The sequence below is a fragment of the Oncorhynchus nerka genome, linkage group LG18, assembly GCF_034236695.1.
Source record: "Oncorhynchus nerka isolate Pitt River linkage group LG18, Oner_Uvic_2.0, whole genome shotgun sequence".
Lineage (NCBI taxonomy): Eukaryota > Metazoa > Chordata > Actinopteri > Salmoniformes > Salmonidae > Oncorhynchus > Oncorhynchus nerka.
In genome coordinates, this window is record NC_088413.1 from 24,337,431 (window position 1) to 24,358,116 (window position 20,686).

The 20,686-nt window shown below is 44.7% G+C and overlaps 1 protein-coding gene across 6 annotated transcripts in view; it reads left to right on the forward strand.

Annotated features, from left to right (window-relative positions):
• Positions 1-3,824: 3,824 nt before the first annotated feature.
• Positions 3,825-20,686, forward strand: part of cntln (centlein, centrosomal protein) — a 182,004-nt gene continuing 165,142 nt past the window's right edge. For 3 of the 6 annotated variants that reach the window (XM_065003822.1, XM_065003823.1, XM_065003826.1), the window contains exons 1-8: positions 3,829-4,155; positions 4,712-4,799; positions 7,673-7,761; positions 10,061-10,145; positions 13,766-13,900; positions 14,994-15,320; positions 17,491-17,624; positions 18,450-18,612. In XM_065003822.1, the coding sequence (XP_064859894.1) occupies positions 4,716-4,799; positions 7,673-7,761; positions 10,061-10,145; positions 13,766-13,900; positions 14,994-15,320; positions 17,491-17,624; positions 18,450-18,612 (1,017 nt within the window). In that variant the 5' untranslated portion in view covers positions 3,829-4,155; positions 4,712-4,715. Of the gene's footprint in view, positions 4,156-4,709; positions 4,800-5,076; positions 5,148-7,672; positions 7,762-10,060; positions 10,146-13,765; positions 13,901-14,993; positions 15,321-17,490; positions 17,625-18,449; positions 18,613-20,686 lie in introns of those variants that run through there. The other 3 variants (XR_010459670.1, XM_065003825.1, XM_065003824.1) reach the window with 3 other exon arrangements.

The window sequence follows — 20,686 nt, forward strand, 5'->3', positions numbered from 1 at the left end:
TTTAATGTTTTGGCGTTCAGGTCCAAAAACTAACTTTCTGACCACTTCTACATAATATGTATGGAAGGTTTTGTTCAAATCAAAAGGGGTGCAGTCAAAAAAAGTGACTGAATTCAAATGTATGTACCCTTTAGTAGAAAATACCTAAAAGACCTAAAAGATGATAAACCATAGTTTCAATAGCGTGCTCCTTGTTCCACGGTGAAGTCGTCACATGTTCTCTCTCTGTACAGTATCTGACCGCCAGGCCCTAGATGCTATCTCTGGAGGGAAATGCGTACTCAAACACAACCTCACTACCTTGCTATGCCCTCTCAGTCAGTCAGTACCCAGCCAAGGACAAGACAAGGCCTACCAATGCAGAGCCCTGGGAGAAATACTCAGACTCCTCTTTCCCACACTATACCAGGGGGAGTGGCACGCCACATGGGTGAGCCATGGGTAAGCTTGGACCCGGGGCTCATGACACTACGCCCCCTCCCACGGTGGCCCCCAGGAAGTTGGCTCTCCTCTCATCAATCCTCCCATTATGAGCAGGGCCTGTCTGCTGAGGATGGCTCAGAAGGTCATCAGATGGGAGTTAAGAAGAGCGCCAGAACCGGGGCTTGTGCTGGGGGGGGTTGGGATGCGGCGCTGTAGTTGTCTGATTTAGGTACACAGATAGGTTTAGTGTGGGAGAGGGGTGAAGAGGGGGGAATCAATGGCCTCTCTGTCATTGGGTATTATGAGACTTGAGGCGCGAGGTCCCACAAGGTTGAACATGAGAATGGCTCATGCTTGATGTCAAGACTGAGCGACTGATATCATTCTCTAGTCCAGTTGAGAAAACTAGCTGCAGGGTGTTTCATTTTTTCCACACTGTCACAATGTCCAAAATTCTCAGCAGATATTAAACATCCAAGTTCATGAATATTTGCAGATATTTAAAAAAAAGTGAGCTATATACAGCCGTTCACGTTAAAAAGCCACCCAATGTCATATCCACCCATCCATATTCATCAGATTAGCCACCCACACTTCTGTAATGAAACCCATCTCAGAGAACAGGGCCCTCAGTGGAGCAGCAAAGTGACTGTGATGTCATGAGACTCAGTGCTCTCACAGGTTGGAATCTCATTTCCATTCTGGAATGAGAGAGACATTCCGCTAAACAGAGTTCAAATTGACATCCCAGCTGACACTTGTACTTCCTGTGTATCTTCAAAGGCAACACGACTTGTGACTCTTTAGTCAGCGTGATCGTAAGCCCCCTGTTCGTTCTGTTGGTTCTCACCTCCCTCAGTTGGAATCAAAGGTAACGTTATTATGCAGACGACAGTCCTCCTACCTGAGGTGGCAGGCGGAGACAATTATACTTCCCCGGAATTCTCCACGGAATGTCGCTCGCTTCCAAGTTCGGCTTCCCTTCCTCCCTCACTCCTTCTCAGCCAACCAGGTGCTTGTCACTTGTTTCCTGAATTTTTCATGCAGATGGAGGCATTTGCATGATCAAGATTCCGTGTTGTTTCTCCACATCCGTGCTGATTTGATTTTATTCACTGTTCTCTGTCTGTGTGGCTCTGTGGAGAGAGAAGGCAAGAGAACAGTATGCTCATTGGGACTGCCACAGTGTAAAGCCTACTCATTTTATGGGCTGGCTCGTCACATCAGAACACTGGTGGCAATTAGGGCTGAGTGGCCTCAAAGACACTCGACTCACAAGACAAGAGTCAATTGAACATCTTTAACATAATGTTCTTCTGACTTACATATCACTGCATATGCTATGTGAGGGATTTTCTTATGCTCCATCAATTTACAGTGACAATACAATGCACTTAATTCACAGTAAGCCTGAAAATAACACATAAGTCCTGTATAATGAATCTTTGCACCCAAAACCATGTGCTACATTTATGAAACAGTCTGTCATGAGACACTAGTCTGTAATTGACGGGAGAGGAGGAGGACAACATAAAGAGATGGTATACTGGATGTATTTCTCAACTAACATTTCAGGATGACTCACAGGCAGTATATTGTACCTGGAGAGAACTGGGCACACACACACTGCACACGGGAACACCTGTTTTTCTCGGAATAAGGAACTTAAATAAAACTATATAACCTGTCACACATCTTAAAACGGTGTGATGAAAGACGAACGGGAGCCAAATCAAAAGACGACAAGAGTTTGTGTTCAGTCAGTCAGGACTTGAAAAAGTATTTTTTATTTTCAAATGCAGGAAGCACACATCAGTGGTGAGATGAAGGGGTCTGGGTGAGAGCTGCGTTTTATGTGCGTAAAATGTTCCTCAGATGTAGATGAATCTATCATTAAGAGGACAGACAACAAACACTTAAAAGGGGAGACACACTGCTCCAGACATCCTCAGAGACCGTGTAAGACACACTGTCAAAACATGGTGGAACATGTTGCAGTAATGTAACCTGTATTGGAAACGATGAGGGCCAAATAACATGAAAAGGGAATGTGTGTGAATAGGGGGGCTTCAGCCAAAAACATTGGATCATGTTTTCTGGATGTGAGGTATTATGTTCTATAAAATAGGCCTATACTTATCACTAAAATGACATGGCTCCTTTTACACAGGATGTTGTAATTGTTATTTAATCATATTTACTTTGGAGGTTTGTGGATGACATTGGCTGCATTTAGACAGGCAGCCCAATTCTGATCTTTTTTTCACTAATTGGTCTTTTGAACAATCAGATCAGCTCTGTAATATAGCTGATGTGAAAAGATCTGATGTGATTGGTCAAAAGACCAATTAGTGGGAAAAAAAATCAGAAAGCAGCCATGGAGAGGCAATTTATTTCTAACTGTGCATGCACCTGATATCTGGATGTAATGGGCCTGAATTAGTCATACATCTAATAACTGATTGGGAACCCATAGAAAGTCACTGGTGACGTTTGTCCTCCTCTGTAATGATATAAAGTGGGGAACAAACCCATTTTCCAGTGATCCAGAATCAGGCTCCTAAATGGATGATTGGTCACCATCTCCATTAAACAAGGAGCTTTGTTGGGAGGCAGGCAAGAGGAGAAGAGAAAATCTGATTCATACAGTATAAATGCCATGTGTCCGTCTGTGCAAGTCTAACAGGGCAGATGTTGCGCATTACGCGCCAGTCTACTGCCTCTGAAACCGCTCCACAAATGAGGATCCTAATGAGAGGCACTGCTTGTGGGTCAAGGAACAGCCTAATCGTGCTAAGTCAATTGATTTATTTTTTTCTTTCTCTGTCTTTTCTTTTTCTCAGCCGGGCAGGCAGAAGGACCAGACAAACAGAGAGAGCAGATGAACCAACATTTGTGTGAATGAACAACGGAGTTGCCAGTCCTCATATTTCTTCATTGTAGTATCTCTTCTCATCTTTCATGCCTGGCCACTCATTACAGTGCATGCAAGCATGAGTCCATCCATATGTTGCTGCATGTCCAGCAAAACAGCATATTTTTCCCATACCAAGAATGTTAAACATTCATACTAACTGCAAATGATAAACAATTATCAAACTAAAAAGTAGGACAAGTGGTAAGTAATTAACTGTAAAAAGGAGAAGACCAAGAGTAGGCAAATGCAGTAGGCTACACTGATAGTGGGGTCTGTGGCTGTATGCATGCATTTCCCCTTAACACACCAATTACAGTGTGATTGACTTTACTAAAGAACATATTCATCAAAAAATGAATACGTTATCTCCTACTATGTGTTTTACAACAGGCTTTGACATTTCAAACAATTAGAGCGCTGCTTTCAGTTACTTCCTAATACGTTGGCGTGTCGTAAAAACTGACGTTTGGGAAGTACGCTGACGTATGGGGAAGTAAAAAACGGAAAACAGCGCGCTTGTTTGAAATGGAAAAGGCGTCTCGGTAGCTATTGACAACAGTGTGATTCACTCAGAAAGTGTACATTTCGTCTTGCAATATTTTGTAGACAGCAATACATACCCTATATGCACGGATAAATATACAGTTGTCCTTTAGGATACGTATGCTTGCCGTCTACAATGATGCTGTTCAATGCATGGACTTTTGACATGTAACGTTATCGTTCAACTTAGCCAGCTGCTAACGTTAGCTCTTCCTACTTTGCTTTGTAACGTTAGCTACTCTCTCCGACTGAGAAAGTTGTCAACACCCAAGGTAATCTTTGTTTACTTACCGCCGACTGGCTAACTAAACAGAGTAGAACACCTGTTGCAGTGCACGGTCGTGCTTCACTGCTGGGCTCACCTTCAGTTATAGGCTAGCTAACGTTAGCTAGCTAGCTAACTGGCAAACCAGCTAGTCTCTATGGTCTCTTCAAAGTTACTTCTCCCTTTTGTACTTTGTTGAAGTGAAGCTAGGCTACATACGAAAATGTCCTCCCGGTACAGGACCATATGTAGCTAGCTAACTTTGCTAGCTACGAAAATGTAATATTAGACGACCACCTAGCTGAATGGAACTAGTCTTGAGGACAATTAGTAACACCTGTTGACTTGTCTCTGTCACTAGAGCTCTAACGTTATTCCCAAATCAATAGTGCAGCAACAACATTGATCACTACGGGCTCGATATTACTATACAGTCTAATCTAATGTATATCTATATAGTGTTGTCTCTAGCTAGCTTTCTACTGTAACGCTGAAGCTTACTGTATATTGATGAGAAAATGTGTACTGCCTCCATCATTTTCTTTTCTTTTTCTCTTTTCCAGCTCTATGATGGCTACTAGAGACAGCAGTCACATCATGCTGCTGAAGGAAGAAGTGAGGAGTTTGTCTGAGGAGTTAGTGCAATGCCAGGTGACTGTGCTGGATGGTATTGTTTATGTTGTCAACAGCTGAATCTAGCTATGTTGTTGCCAACATTTTCTGTGTTTAAAATAAATCAGTTTATACACAACATCTCAACCTGCGTTAGATACTTCACAAGTGAACAGTTTCTAAGTGCTTACAAATACACACGGCAAGATTCTAATAAACATAGGAAAATATTGATAGATGCAACTTCTATGATATTTAGAAGACGCTTTAACTTAGTCATGTGTGCATACATTCTTTTTACATATGGGGGGCCCAGGGAATCGAACCCACAACCCTGGCGGTGCAAGCGCCATGCTCTACCAACTGAGCCATACAGCACCAACTTAGGTAAAACATCTAACTCTGTAACCACAATAGCAATGCTAGATTTACATGAAGTTGAGCTTTTTGCCCTTTTCCTTGCTACTGCACATTCCATGCACCATAGGCTATGACCATTTCATATTTGGGTCATAGGCTAATCAGTGAGTTTCAGCGTTTAGAACATTGCAGATTGAAACTGATTTATAGAACTGAACTCCCAGTTAATCACAAACACATTTGATCTACACATTATATTTCCATCTAGAACATACTATAACGTTGCATCCTCCTGAACGAGTCTCAGTCAGTCTCTCTCTCTCTCTCTGATGCTGTGATGGAGAGATGCTGTCTTGTCGTTACAGGCTCGCCACCAGGTGGTGCCTAAAAACATAAACGGTGGATTTACCTGGAATCAGTGTCTCACTTTGCATATTCACACGCACATCTTGGAGAAGCTCACCTCTGTGAGTGTGTGTATATGGGCAAATATATGGACAAATATTTCACTCTATACTATACAAGACTCTGTCTTTTGAGTCCAGCATAGATCATTGCTTGTTTACAGTAGTTCATTTATTGTTTCTTGATGTGTTCTGAGATTCCGAAGAAGGCCATTGAAGGTTGAAACGTCAATCTTTTAAACTTGTTTAATAAAACAAACAAAAAAATGAATTGTGAGTGAGCGCGGTGCCTTTTCCTGTCCAATGATCCCAAAATATATTGAAGGGAGTATTACTCTTTTCAAGGTACAGTATAAAGCACTGACCAGCATTTGTAGATTTTACAAGACACTCATCCAGAGCGAGTGAGTGTATACATTTTCATACTGGTCCCCTGTGGGACTCGAACCCAGAACCCTGGCGTTGTAAGCATCATGCTCTACCAACTGAGTTACAAGGGACTACTTTGTATGGTCTCTGTCAGACCTGATCCAGACCGAAGTCACTCACGGCCTCCATTACATCAACCAGTTACTGTATTTCTCATCTATTGAATTGACATGAATCACTTCTCCTCGGTGGTCTGGGGAGAGAGAGAGCATCAATGATTCTGTCTGTCTCTTAGTGACTGTTAGACAGTGTTAGTTGTACCGTGTACCATTCAAATCGTGGCATTTGAAATGCCATTAATGTGTAAATTCTCTGGCACAGCGTTCTCAGGACCACCATTAACTACAAAGTGGCCCGTCTGTCGGCCAGAAAATGTTCCTACTTGACCATGCTAATTTTATTAATACGTGGCTGCATTCCAGGCCCACTTAGTATGTTTAGCCCATGGTCTTTCAAGGTCTGCAATTACAATTAATAATTCAGTGATCATCAAAAACACATTCGATACATCTCTAATACTGTGGAGAAGCCCTTGATATGGGTGGTGAGGGTCCTGGCCAGGAGTCTGACTGTCAGTATGTAAGGGCTAATGGCAGCCATAGGCAAGGAGAAGCGAGACCACCTATTTGATGTCAGGCCTCCATTTCTTAATTTGTCATTAACGGCAGTGCAGGACCAGGATTGGTGAGATCTCTATTCATCCAATAAGGATCGACTCTGCCCTCTCCACTTTGTATGTTCAGCCCATGGTCTACCAAGGTCTGCCTCCGCCATTTAGTAAATAATTGATTAGACACTTTTGAATGGGGTTTTAAAATTCATGTGCTAATTGGAGACCAGTAGATTCCAGTGGGAGTGATGACTTTTCATCTTGTGATGATGTGAAAATAATTTAACAGATGATTTTATATTAAGTCGATTTGGCATAATTCTATCTTTTAGTGTGCCGAAAATGTAGTTTTTAGATGTTTCTCATTAAATGTAATGTAGCTTATGAAAAAAAAAATGGAATGCCGTTTTTTGGGAGCGGCGAGTCAATTTGAATGTGAAATGTGTCACGGGCGGAGGCTCTCAGGTGTCTCTGCGCCTTCCAGGACTTTCTCTGTCATCACTTTAGTGCTTCTCCTCAGCTAGTTACTTCAGAGCTGCAGAGAAAACCGTCCAGAATCAGATGCACTTTATTAATAAGGGATATGCTGCTTTAACTGCTGTTTTGGTTTGATCTCTAACTCCCCACTCATGAATTGTGCATAATGACAAGTGTCAATGTAGCCTCCCCTTGAGCCGAAGGTCACACTCCAGTAATGTAATCTCTCTGTAAAGACAGCACCATGATTAGAGAAGGCACACCACATCTAAAGTTTTATTTTGTACAAGCCATTTGAATTATTGATTGGGTTGTCCCCCCTCCCCATATATGCTAATATATTCAAGCATCTCATTGAATTATTTGTATTTCATTTAGAATTGCTATAACATCACCTCTCACTAATTACATTTTAAGATGTGAGAAATAGTGTTATTATTTCAGAAAAGGATGTCGAAAAATAGGAAATGAATTTCAGTATTTCTGTGTTATGTGTCTGTGAGGTTCATTAAGACTACCACATGCCACATTTTTAACATAATGATTTGATTTAGTCATAATAATAAGATTTGAGTATAATCATTCATAACCGTGAAATCTTATAACCATGAAATTGTTTGTTCTTCTCACAGGCTGACAAGGAGTTTGTGTGGTCCCTATGGAAACGCCTCCAAGTAGCCAATCCGGACCTGACCCAGGCCGTCAGCCTAGTGGTCGAACGGTGAGTTAGTAATATGAAACTGCTCCGAAATGTCACGGTTCCCTCTCACCCATACGTTATATCTCTGGAAGCATGGCCTGTAACTCATCTCCATACTACAACCTGTGAAGAAATGTTCAGGGCCTTTAAGATCTCCCAGAAATCCCATCTCCAAAGGGAAACGGAGGTAGGTAGGGAAGTACGTCTGCTGAAAGTTATCCCAAGGTTGTGTGTGCGAGACACCTTGGACATTCTGGTGGGTTTACGGCTGAATAGTGCAGATGCTCCTTAAAGCCCTCTTATCTCCAGTCTAGCTGCTCAGCCATGGAAACCACCCACGGTAATGAAAACAGTCTCGCTCGGCTCCCATTCTAAAACTGGGAAAACGTTCACTGCCAAGTGCTTCGTTTTTTTAACAGGATAAAACGTTAGATTGAAGATGACCTTTTGCGAGGGGCGGCTAAGCCTCCCAGAATACATCAGCATGGGAACTGGTTGGAAAGAACAGGGGTTCAGGTATTTCAACTACTGCAGTCATACACGGTAGTAGTGTGAGTTCAGGCATGTCTGTTCTTTCAAAACTTCTGTTGGAAAAGTTGTTTGATTTAAAATGCTGTGTCAAAATGTTGTTTTTCTTAAAGCCACACCAAGCTCCTCGTACACAGAATGAAGATTCTAAAGAATCGTGGTGCAGGATTTAATTTCTTAATAAAGACTGTTCATTTCTGTTCATAACAAGCATTTCAATGTACTGTAGTAGACCTAGATGTGGAGTCCTTTTCATGCTAAATGTAGTAAAAAAAGACAATTATACCAAGATTTTGGCTCCTTTTCATGTAGTAGGTCTAGTAGGCCTGTTTTCTACATTCCCCTGCCTTTTGGAGCATCAGACACAAAATAAAGCGTGTCAGTTGGCAGGAGCCTCAGACGGTTGGTTTCAGGGGGAAAACATGTGTGCCAGGTTCAGGATCCTCTCTCTGTCTGTGTCTCAGGCAGTTTCCCCATCCCCCACAGCTCCGGCTAGGGAAACCCAACAAAGCATGTTGGTCCACAGGGGCCTAGGTAACATGCACCCAGAGAGTGTGTGTGTGTAGTCTATCAGCACACTGGCACCGCGCTGCACACGGCGGGTATATTGACATGATAATTGCGCCGACTCCAGTCAAGCGCCGGGCCTGTGGGGGATTCCAGCTGGTCTTGTAGCGATTGGATGGCTGCTCAGGACACGGTTAACACGGCAAAGGATACAAGGTAGCGCTTGACTCCGAGGAGACCAGGCATTCATTTCAATATCCCTCCGGGGGAGCCAGCCATGGCATGGGGGGGAGGGGAGCCTGGATTGGGGTGGAGGAATGGGGAGAGGTGGGGGTTCCCTGGTGATCTCAAGAAGCTGTTGAAACAAACTGGCCCCAATCGTTATTCTTTTGTCTCCACTCCCCAAACAGGAAAGGAGAAAAGAGGCCTCAGCCAGAATGAAAGATATGCTGCTGGAGGAGGCTGCTGCTGCATGGCCCAATGGGGCGGAGAGAGAGCGAGGGAAAAAGTTTGCGGTGTTTGTGTGTGTGTGTGTGCTGAATAGGATTCCAGGTTTGATGTGGTCCTGGTAATTACCTTATCTGGAGAACAGTGAAATGACACTGGGGTGCTGATTGACATACTTCTGATGCCTGTCTGCCTGCCTGCCTGCGCCCAGGGAGCCCACTGAGTGTTTGAACACACAACTTTGGGTTTATCTTCTTTTCCTGTGACCTGCTTTTCTTTAAGGCCCTCTTTGTTGTAATGTGGTTGCCTGAGTTAAACTACATCAGTTATGTGCCTATTGCACAGATATTTGCTTGATATTGAGTGTTTCTGTGTTTTGTTTTGAAACTGTCATTTAATGTACTAGACATTAAAATAATATGCTATTATAGGGGTGACAGACTACATGCACTTGGCATATTCACTTCTCTGATAACATTCAATACTCTGTAAACCTGGGTTTTTCCTGGGTTTTCCCGTTGATTATACGAATGAAGCTATCATTTCCCCTCAGATGAGCTTGTTTGCTGTCGTTTGCCATATGCTAGATCCTGTCAGTGGGTCTGTCACCACCACATCACCCTTATGCCTCCAAATGAAACCCATAATCATTAGCAGGACCAGAGAGTCGTTGCAGACGAGCTGCTAACGATGCTTCAGCTCTGGGCCTCGCAGTCACTTCACCGCTCTGCCGCTCTCTCTCTCCGTAGAAATAGAATGACAGATTGTATGACTCTGCATAGAACTAGAATGACATAGATTAACATTATATTTCTATGTTTCTCTGCGTCCCCATCAGAGAGAAATGGAAAGCTGAAGCCAAGGACCGCAAGGTGCTGGAGATCCTGCAGGCCAAAGACTACAAGATCCAGGAGCTAGACCAGGTATTGTTGTTATGACATGTGGAATGCATAGTGAGTGAACCATGTCTGCGTCGTATCCTGATGTCTGAACAGAGAAATCTCCCATAGGAATTTCTCTTCCATTTGATATGAAGGGATGCATTGAAATAGAATGCCTGTCTGAGTGAGAGTGCAAGTCCAGTCTAACCTACAGTCAGTCCTGTTATATAAAAGACCCATAAGCCTCGGGTTTGTCTGAGGCAAGCCCTATCACTAGCACAGGTGCTAACTCTATGCCCACCTCTAACAGTGGCTCAGTAAGTGTGTTCTATGGGCTGCTAGGACAGATAATGATTACGGTGACGCACTGTAATTTACCCTTAATCACCGTCCCTTAACAGCAGCATCAGTCAGTTTCTGTCATTACATTAGCAACCTTCTCTGTCAGCTGGCTAATGCTACGCTAACTTCATCCCATCCGCTCCCAGAGAGACGGGCGCTAAATGCTATCATCAGCAGCTCTTTAACAGTGTGTTTATCCCGCCCTCCTCACTCATCTTAACACTGGTTTAGCTATGTAGCTATGTACAATTAGCCAGAGCTGTGGAGCACAATAGAGGTTACACATTATTTTCTTACCTCTGCTCTGTTTGTTCTGAGAAAAAGAGTGCTGGCACAGATTTCAAACATGTTATCGGTCAAACACTGTCACTGTGAGGGAGAATGAAGGAAGGACGCAGGCAGGTTCATTCATTCTGCCGCGCCATCTACATTTTTACATCATTTTTTTCTGTCATTTAGCAGATCTCATCCAAAGCGACTTACAGGGATATTAGGGGTTAAGTGCCTTGCTCAAGGGCACATCTGCAGATTTCCCCCTAGGGATTTGAACCAGCAACCTTTCGGTTCCTGGCCCAAGTCTTAACCACCAGGCTACCTTTGATGACCACTGGACACCGCTCAAGTCTTAATAGACCTGACAGTATGTTCCCACTCACTGCATAACAACATCATCTTGTGTGCCTGCAGAAACAACAAACTGTTTAGAATATTACGAATACATTGTATTATTAAGTAAGTAACCATGGAGATAAGTGTAATAACTGGTTAATTTCCATACCCCTTCACTTCTAAACTATACCTTGAAAGTAGCAGCACTCCACCCCCACCCCAAAGTTCTTTATAAGAGCAGTAGAAATTCTGGTTGGTGAAGTTCTGGCCTATTTGCGAAGCTCATTAATAGTCAGGATTGTGTGCAGTGTCACACAGACCACTGACATTCATCATCTCGTCCAGATTTGGGCCAAAGGAACCCAAATGGTGATTAATTGGTTTTTCCCCCTTTACTGTTCTGGAGATGTGATGGTCTGCTGAGTCCACACAGGACCTCACGCTATCCTTCTCAATGTCTCCACTCCAACTTTCACTATCGTCTTTCCTTTTCTTCTTTTTTCCTCCTCTCGCTACCGCTCTCTCTCTCTCTCTATCTCTCCCCTTTCCTCTCTTTACCTCTCCCCCCTCTCTCTCTCTCCCCTCTCTCTCTCTCTCTATCTCTCCCCTTTCCTCTCTTTACCTCTCCCCCTCTCTCTCTCTCTCTCTCTCTCTCTCTCTCTCCTCTCCCTCTCTCTCCCCTTTCCTCTCTTTACCCCCCCCTCTCTCTAGACTCTGTTACCCCTGAGACACTGACGTTCTCTCTCTCTCTCTCTCTCTCTCTCTCTCTCTCTCTCTTTCCTCTCTTTACCTCTCTCCCCTTTCCTCTCTTTACCCCCCCTCTCTCTAGACTCTGTTACCCCTGAGACACTGACATCTCTCTCTCTCTCTCTCTCTCTCTCTCTCTTTCCTCTCTTTACCTCTCCCCCTCTCTCTCCCCTTTCCTCTCTTTACCTCTCCCCCCTCTCTCTCTCTCTCTCTCTCTCTCTCTCTCTCCCTCTCTCCCCTTTCCTCTCTTTTACCCCCTCTCTCTAGACTCTGTTACCCCTGAGACACTGACGTTCTCTCTCTCTCTCTCTCTCTCTCTCTCCTTTCCTCTCTTTACCTCTCCCCCTCTCTCTCTCTCTCTCTCCCCTTTCCTCTCTTTACCTCTCCCCCCTCTCTCTCTCTCTCTCTCTCTCTCTCTCTCTCCCCTTTCCTCTCTTTACCTCTCCTCTCTACCTCCCTCTCTTCTCTCTCTCTCTCTCTCTCCTCCTCTCTCTTTACCTCTTTCCTCTCTCTCTCATCTTTCCCCGCTCTCTCTCTCTCTTTCTCACTCTCTCTCCTCTCTACCTCTCTTCTCTCTTTCTACTTATTTTTTCTTTCTCTCACTACCTCTCTCTCTCCCTCTCTGTCTTTCTCCGCTCTCTTTCGTCTCCACTCCCTTCCATTTTTGTAACATAATTAGCTTTCATTTTTAACTGCACTGGGAATTTTTAATGCTAATCTCTCTGTCCTCGACCTCTTAACTTCCCCTAAACCTTTTTCTTACCAATCGAACACTACTGGAGTTGAAATTGTTCTCGCCCACCTCATTATCAACGCTTGAATTTATTTCTACTTCGCCCGTATAAATCTCTATTAAAGCCCGTTTTTGCATGGCGAACGAGGAGATGAAGGCGTCTAGTAAATCCACCATCTTGGAAAAGATTTGAGCGATTCCCCCAACATGGCAATTAATTGCATCCCAGAGCATGGTGTTATTTTGGAGCTACCCGCAGCCTGCAGTGGATTACTGCCATGCCAGAGCCCAGCTGATGCAGTGTTAAAAGGGCAGCCTCCTCTCTCTCCTCCTACAGTCGCCCAGCTATAGACCTGCCAGAAGACTAGGCGGCAGGAACAGAAAAAAAGATTATGGAACCATTTTTCATCGTTTTGATTCCTTTGTTCTAGTTTGTTAGTAAAGATGAGAAGCATCGTTTTGATTAGGCTATCATGCTAACTGTATTGTAAATGTACAGAGCAGTAGTTCATTATTCTATACAGGCCTACACATATTAGACAGTATTAGAGTGCTCTTATTCTATATAATTGGCTCATTGTGTAACATTGTAAGTGGTGAGGTTAGCACATACAGTAGTGTGAGGCCTACAGTACATGAGTTGGCTCATGTGTACGGAGGTTTACTGAGGCCAGTATTATGAAAGCGAGGGCTTGTGAAGGGTCTCCTTCAGCACCTGTTGTGAGATCAGGGGCTAGAAGGAAGGTTCTGGCCCGGTCACAGGCCTTGTCAGTATCTGCCAGATCTGAACCCAACTGACACAGAAGATGAGTTGGATAGAGTGGTTAGATGTGGAGTAGATTAGACCTCGCATGAGATCCAACTGTGTCTTCCTCGCTAGTGGCCATTTGTTAACAGGAGCTCATACTAAATGTCACCCTCTCTGTCAATTGGAGCCTCTGATTGATCCAAAATGGGACCCCTGTAGTTACTGTAATGCCTACTTCCTTCCAAAATCCATAAATAGTTTATTCCCTCCCGTTGCCCAAGATTGCTGTTGATGACTAACGTCATCTCTCTCTCTCTCTCTCTCTCTCTCTCTCTCTCTGTATTTCCATCTATCTCTCTTTCCACATCTCTCTCTCTCTCCATCTATCTCTTTTTCTCTATCTCTCTCTTTTTCTCTCTTTCCATCTATAATCCTCTCTCTCTCTCTCCCCCTCTCCCCCACTCCCTCCGTTGGCTGAAACAGAGAGTGACAGGGCAGCAGCAGGAGATCACCAACCTGGTCCAGAGGAAGATGGCTGTGGACGAGGACAGAGGCCTAGTGAAGAAGGAGCTGGAAGCTCTGCGCCGCAAGCTGGGGAATAAGAGTCAAGAACTTAAGGTTTGGAACAAATTTCCAGTGGCACCCGCCTGCCTGCCTCCGCTTTGAGCTTTGAAGCCTCTGCGCTCTGGCTCCTTGTAGGCAACAACTAGTCTTCACTGTGACACCAAACAGGACATTTCCCCCAGGGCTATACTGTAGCCTGAGGCCTCAAAATCACTTAGAGAGGCAGGGGGAGGAAAAGAAACACGGACTATGTGTTTTTCCTCGCTCTGGAGCAGGCCAGATCTCTCTCTCTCACCACTTCATCTCTCCTCTCTCTCTCTCTCTCTCTCTCTCTCTCTCTCTCTCTCTCTCACCACTTCATCTCTCTCTCTCTCTCTCTCTCTCACCACTTCATCTCTCTCTCTCTCTCTCTCTCTCTCTCTCTCTCTCTCTCTCTCTCTCATCGGTTCATCTCTCTCTCTCTGACATGTCTCCAAACTGAGGGGTTTGAGCAGACGGAGAATGCCGAAAAGCCAGAGATAGCGAGGGAGAGAGAAGTCGATAACTTGCCTATAGATAAATACTTAATGATCGACCATGGAGGGAGTGAAAGTAAGGCGTTCGTGTGATGATGTGGCTTATCCCTAATTACGGCCCTGATGGGACCCTGGCTATGATTCATTAATAAAGGAGTGATCTCGAGGTCCGCGGATGCGTCTTTGCATTGCGGGGTCTCGCTGATAAAATAAAACATCAAATCCAACTCCGAGAGCGGGGGAACCATCAAAGGAGGCTGGGATCAGATGTAATGGATGTTGTAGTGAAGTGTGTTCTCATTAGGAGGCCTGTCATTAAAGGGAGAATCTGCGTGGCCCCTGTTACCTGCCTCACAGTTAGCCCCGGCCCTCACAGCCTCACAGCACAGGTGACCTTGTCAATCAGACATGCGTGAGAGCCACATGGGGGGGCCACAGTGGAGCTGAGCAGCGGAGGCCCCAACCAAGCACAGAATAGCACTGACTTTACATTCTACATATTCATCCCATCTCATCCTCCTCAAAACCCCATGCTACTTTTTTTTTCTCCTCTTCTCTTTCCCTCTCTCTCTTCATCCGTCTGTGTTGTTTATCTGGCCCTGTGACTCCTGCCCCCCCTCTTCTTCGTTCAGGATGTGAAGGAGGAGAGGGGGAGGAGAGAAGAGGCCCTGGAGGAGGAGAAGGAGGCATTAGAGTCCTGCTGCTCTGCCCTGCGAGGCGACCTGGAGCAGGCACAGAGGCAGGAGAGGAGGCACGGAGAGGAGAAGGAGGCATTAGAGTCCTGCTGCTCTGCCCTGCGAGGCGACCTGGAGCAGGCACAGAGGCAGGAGAGGAGGCACGGAGAGGAGAAGGAGGCATTAGAGTCCTGCTGCTCTGGCCTGCGAGGCGACCTGGAGCAGGCACAGAGGCAGGAGAGGAGACACGGAGAGGAGAGAGACTCCGCGGATGCCAAAGTCAAGGTAACACACAGAGAGATGCCATGTGGAGGGGGGAACTGGGGACCAACCCATGTGTATATATATATATATATATATATATATATATATATATATATATATATATTTATACACACACACACACACACACACACACAGAGGAAGGGTTCTGTTTCTTCTACACACCTTGAACCTCTTTATTTCTCCCTCAATATATGAATGTCAAATAATTCCTCTCTCAAAGCACACATTTTAAATATTGATGGCCCTGTTCCGGGGGTGGGAGAAATAATTACTTTTAACATTTTGGACCCAAGTCTCGTCTGGTGAGGAAAAGAAGAAGCCGAGCCCCGGCCAAGTCCCCCGATGTGATCACTGGACGACTGTAGTGTTTTAGTCCTCTCCTTATTCGTGTAGCTTATTAGCAGAATCAGTGATATGCATCTCTCCCCCTCATCATTATTATGTATCAACTTTACTCTCTCACTCTAATCCGCCTTGCAACAAAAGAATCACCACAGCAGCACGTTGGACACATGTTGTTCAAACAGTCAGACAACCAATCAGTGTCAACCCACAGGAGACCGCCACTACCACCACTACCCTTCCCACTCTCCTCTTGGAACAGAACACAACTGCCCATCAATAGTAGAGTTTGGGGGGGGCTTCGTGGACGCACACAGCACAGAGGCTCGAACACGCAGGCAGACAGAGAGAGAGAGACAGGCAGGCAGAGAGAAAAAGGCAGACAGAGAGAGAGACAGGTAGACAGAGAGAGACAAGCAGACAGAAAGAAACAGGCAGGCAGAGAGAGAGAGGCAGAAAGAGAGAGAGGCAGAAAGAGAGAGAGGCAGACAGAGAGAGAGGCAGACAGAGAGAGAGAGGCAGACAGAGAGAGAGAGAGGCAGACAGAGAGAGAGAGAGGCAGACAGAGAGGGAGAGAGGCAGACAGAGAGGGAGAGAGGCAGACAGAGAGAGAGAGAGGCAGACAGAGAGAGTGACAGGCAGACAGAGAGACAGGCAGAGAGGGAGGGAAGGAGGAGGAGAGAGAAAGAGAGGGCTTTGAATAAGTCAGGGCCAGGGTGTAATTATGACAGGGCCAGTCCCGAGTAACAACTCCACTACGCACATCAATCACATCACCAGACACAGACAGACAGACACTCACCTGGCTCTGCTCCTGACCAGGCTTTAATACCATGCAACTCTGAGAGATGGATGGAACACATGGAATGCACAAGGATTCCACACCAATTTAGAACGATAAGTCTGTTCAAGATTGGAACATTAAAAAGTTACAAGAAGTCACAACTATGCACTGATTTAGTTTATTTACTAGTAGTGTTATCGCTACATCCTTAGCGCTATCTTTCACTTTCACGGTGGCTAATTTGCTGCCATTAAATTGCGGCCATTAATTTCACCGGCGTCGGTGATTGAAGCTGTTTTTAATTACAGTCAGACTTGTCCCGATGCCCCCTGTGTGTTTGAAGCCAGGCGGCCGGGTCTGCCCCGCTGTAATTGTAGCCTCTCGTTAAAAGGAGAGAGTCTCTTGTGAAGTTTTAAGATGACCCTCAGTGCTCAGACACTCTCAGACCTCTTATGTCTCTGCCTCTTAATGGTAAGAGTTGTTTGGCCATTAGTGGAGTCCAGCAACACAACATCAACACGTAACGTGTTAGAGGACTCCGTCAGGGTAGAGACGGGTCATACACTGTGTCCTGGCCTCTGGCCGTTGTTTTCACCTGTATTAGCACATCTACGCCGTTCTGAAGCTCATTTAGGAACAGGAACACCAAGCCTTTACCAAATCCACTGAGGAATACAAACGGTCACCGTCATTTGTTGAACAAACACAAAACAGAGTCGTGCAGCTTCCTCTAGACCAGGGGTGTAAAACCAATTCCCTGGAGGGCCTAGTGTCTGCTGCTTTTAGGTTTTTCCTTTCAGTGAAGACCTAGACAACCAGGTGAGGGGAGTTCCTTACTAATCAGTGACCTTCATTCATCAATCAAGTACAAGGGAGGAGCGAAAAGCCACAGACACTCGACTCTTAGTGGAATGAGTTTGACACCTGTGGTCTGTGGACTTTACAGCATGTTTTTGTGACGACTGTTGCTGTTAACAGACACAAGTACATTTGATTAGTTGATTGATTGACTGATAGTCCTCTTCTTGTCCTCCACCATGGCAGGAGATGGAGGGTGATCTGAGCGATGCCCAGAGGCAGGTGGCAGACCTTCAGGGTCAGTGCAGCAGCCTGACAGACCTCCTCTCCTCCAGGCAGAAGGAGGTGGCACAGAGGGACCAACACGTCACCCAACTCGGGTCAGATAATAAAACATTATAAAAATACATTGTATGTGACAGACGCCTTTCAGGTCACTCTTGGACACCTTGCATTAAAAATAAATGTAAACTGCTGTGCGATGTGCCATGACGTCTGTGATTTGGCATCGTCATGGATACAATGCACAATGACGTAAATGTCACAGGCAATATTTTTCATGCATTCAAATTGGTCTGTCGTGTTGTTTTTGTATACCTTGTAAGTATAAATTGTACAGTGAAATGACCCTCAATTAAAATATGTCCAATATCAATTTATAATCTTGCTAAATTAGATGTACTTTTATGTGGCTTTCATTATCCACCACAGTCTCAGTTAAACCCGTTTAGAGTAGTGTGTGTGTGAGTGTGTGCTCCCAACTGCTCAGTGTGTGCGAGAGGCTCTAGCCGTCTCTCCACCCCGAGGCTCTGAGGCGACACACACATCCTCGTCTAGAACCAGTTGATAAGCCCTGCATACCAGATGTGCTTTGGAGAGCTTTGGAGAGGCAGAGTCGGGGAGAGAGGAGGGGAAATGGTGCAGGCTTTGGCTAAGCTTTAGTCAATATGATAAAACGGTGAAAACCCAGGAGCCTTTGTGGGTAATCTCACCTTTTTTAACTACTCTGTGTCTTAACGTGGTGTCACTGAGAGATGTCAGCCAGTCACATGCGGCTCAGGGAAACACTCTGTGTGTTAGAAGTGATTGAAGATGTCATTGTACTTTAGTAACGTCTTGTGTCATTATGCCACTAATTCTTTATATTTTGAATATGTTTGTATAGTAGGTATTTGATGTTGCGTTGTGTGTGTGTTTCTACGCAGGCGTGAGCTGCAGGAGGTGCAGGCCCTGTACAGACAGAGTAGTGAACATGCTGCAGAGCAGGCCCAGCTCATCCAGCAGCTAGAAGGACTCAACCTGGACACACAGAGAGTCTTACGCAACCAGGAAGAGGCTCACACTGCAGACACCACCTCTTATCAGAAGGTGACTAACTATACTATATATTACCACTCTATTCATTTACACTACAATACCCAGAGTCCTCTGTAACCAGGAAGAGGCTCACACTGCAGCACCACCTCTTATCAGAAGGTGACTAACTATACTATATATTACCACTCTATTCATTTACACTACAATACCCAGAGTCCTCTGTAACCAGGAAGAGGCTCACACTGCAGACACCACCTCTTATCAGAAGGTGACTAACTATACTATATATTACCACTCTATTCATTTACACTACAATAGCCAGAGTCCTCTGTAACCAGGAAGAGGCTCACACTGCAGACACCACCTCTTATCAGAAGGTGACTAACTATACTATATATTACCACTCTATTCATTTACACTACAATACCCAGAGTCCTCTGTAACCAGGAAGAGGCTCACACTGCAGACACCACCTCTTATTAGAAGGTAACTAACTATAGCACATATTACCACTAATTTACACTCTACCCAGAGTCACACAGTACTACCACAAAAGACTAACACAAAGTACTATCAGAAGGTGACTAACACAAAGTACTAACACAAATACCCAGACACACAGGAAGAGGCTAACACTGCAGACAGTACCCATCAGAAGGTGACTAACACAGTACTAACACACAGTACTAACACACCCAGTACTAACACACACTACCCATAGCACACAGTACTATACACACAGTACTATTCACACACTACCCAGATACACAGTACTAACACAGGAAGAGGCTCACACAGACAGACACCACCCATTAGTAACACACAGTACTAAGCACACAGTACTAATACACTCTACCCATAGCACACAGTACTAACACACAGTACTAACACACTCTACCCAAAACACACAGTACTAACACACACTACCCATAGCACACAGTACCCACACACAGTACTAACACACAGTACTAACACACACTACCCATAGCACACAGTACTAACACACAGTACTAACACACACTACCCATAGCACACAGTACTAACACACAGTACTCACACAGACTACCCATAGCACACAGTACTAACACACAGTACTAACACACACTACCCATAGCACACAGTACTAACACACACTACCCATAGCACACAGTACTAACACACAGTACTAACACACTCTACCCATAGCACACAGTAATAATACACTCTACCCATAGCACACAGTACTAACACACAGTACTAACACACACTACCCATAGCACACAGTACTAACACACAGCACTAACACACACTACCCATAGCACACAGTACTTACACACTCTACCCATAGCACACAGTACTTACACACTCTACCTATAGCACACAGTACTAATACACTCTACCCATAGCACACAGTACTAATACACAGTACTAACACACACTACCATAGCACACAGTACTAACACACAGTACTAATACACTCTACCCATAGCACACAGTACTAACACACAGCACTAACACACATTACTAACACACTCTACCCATAGCACACGGTACTAACACACAGGACAAACACAAACCACCCATAACACACAGTAATAACACACATTATCCATAACACACAGTACTAACACACTCTACCCATAGCGCACAGTACTAACACAAAGTACTAACACACTCTACCCAAAGCACACAGTACTAACATACAGTACTAACACACACTACCCATAGCACACAGTACTAACACACAGGACAAACACAAACCACCCATAACACACAGTAATAACACACATTATCCATAACACACAGTACTAACACACAGTACTAACACACTCTACCCATAGCGCACAGTACTAACACACAGTACTAACACACTCTACCCATAGCACACAGTACTAACATACAGTACTAACACACACTACCCATAGCACACAGTACTAACACACAGTACCCATAGCACACAGTACTAACACACAGTACTAACACACTCTACCCAAAGCACACAGTACTAACACACACTACCCAAAGCACACAGTACTAACACACAGTACTAACACACAGTACTAACACACAGTACTAACACACTCTACCCAAAGCACACAGTACTAACACACACTACCCAAAGCACACAGTACTAACACACAGTACT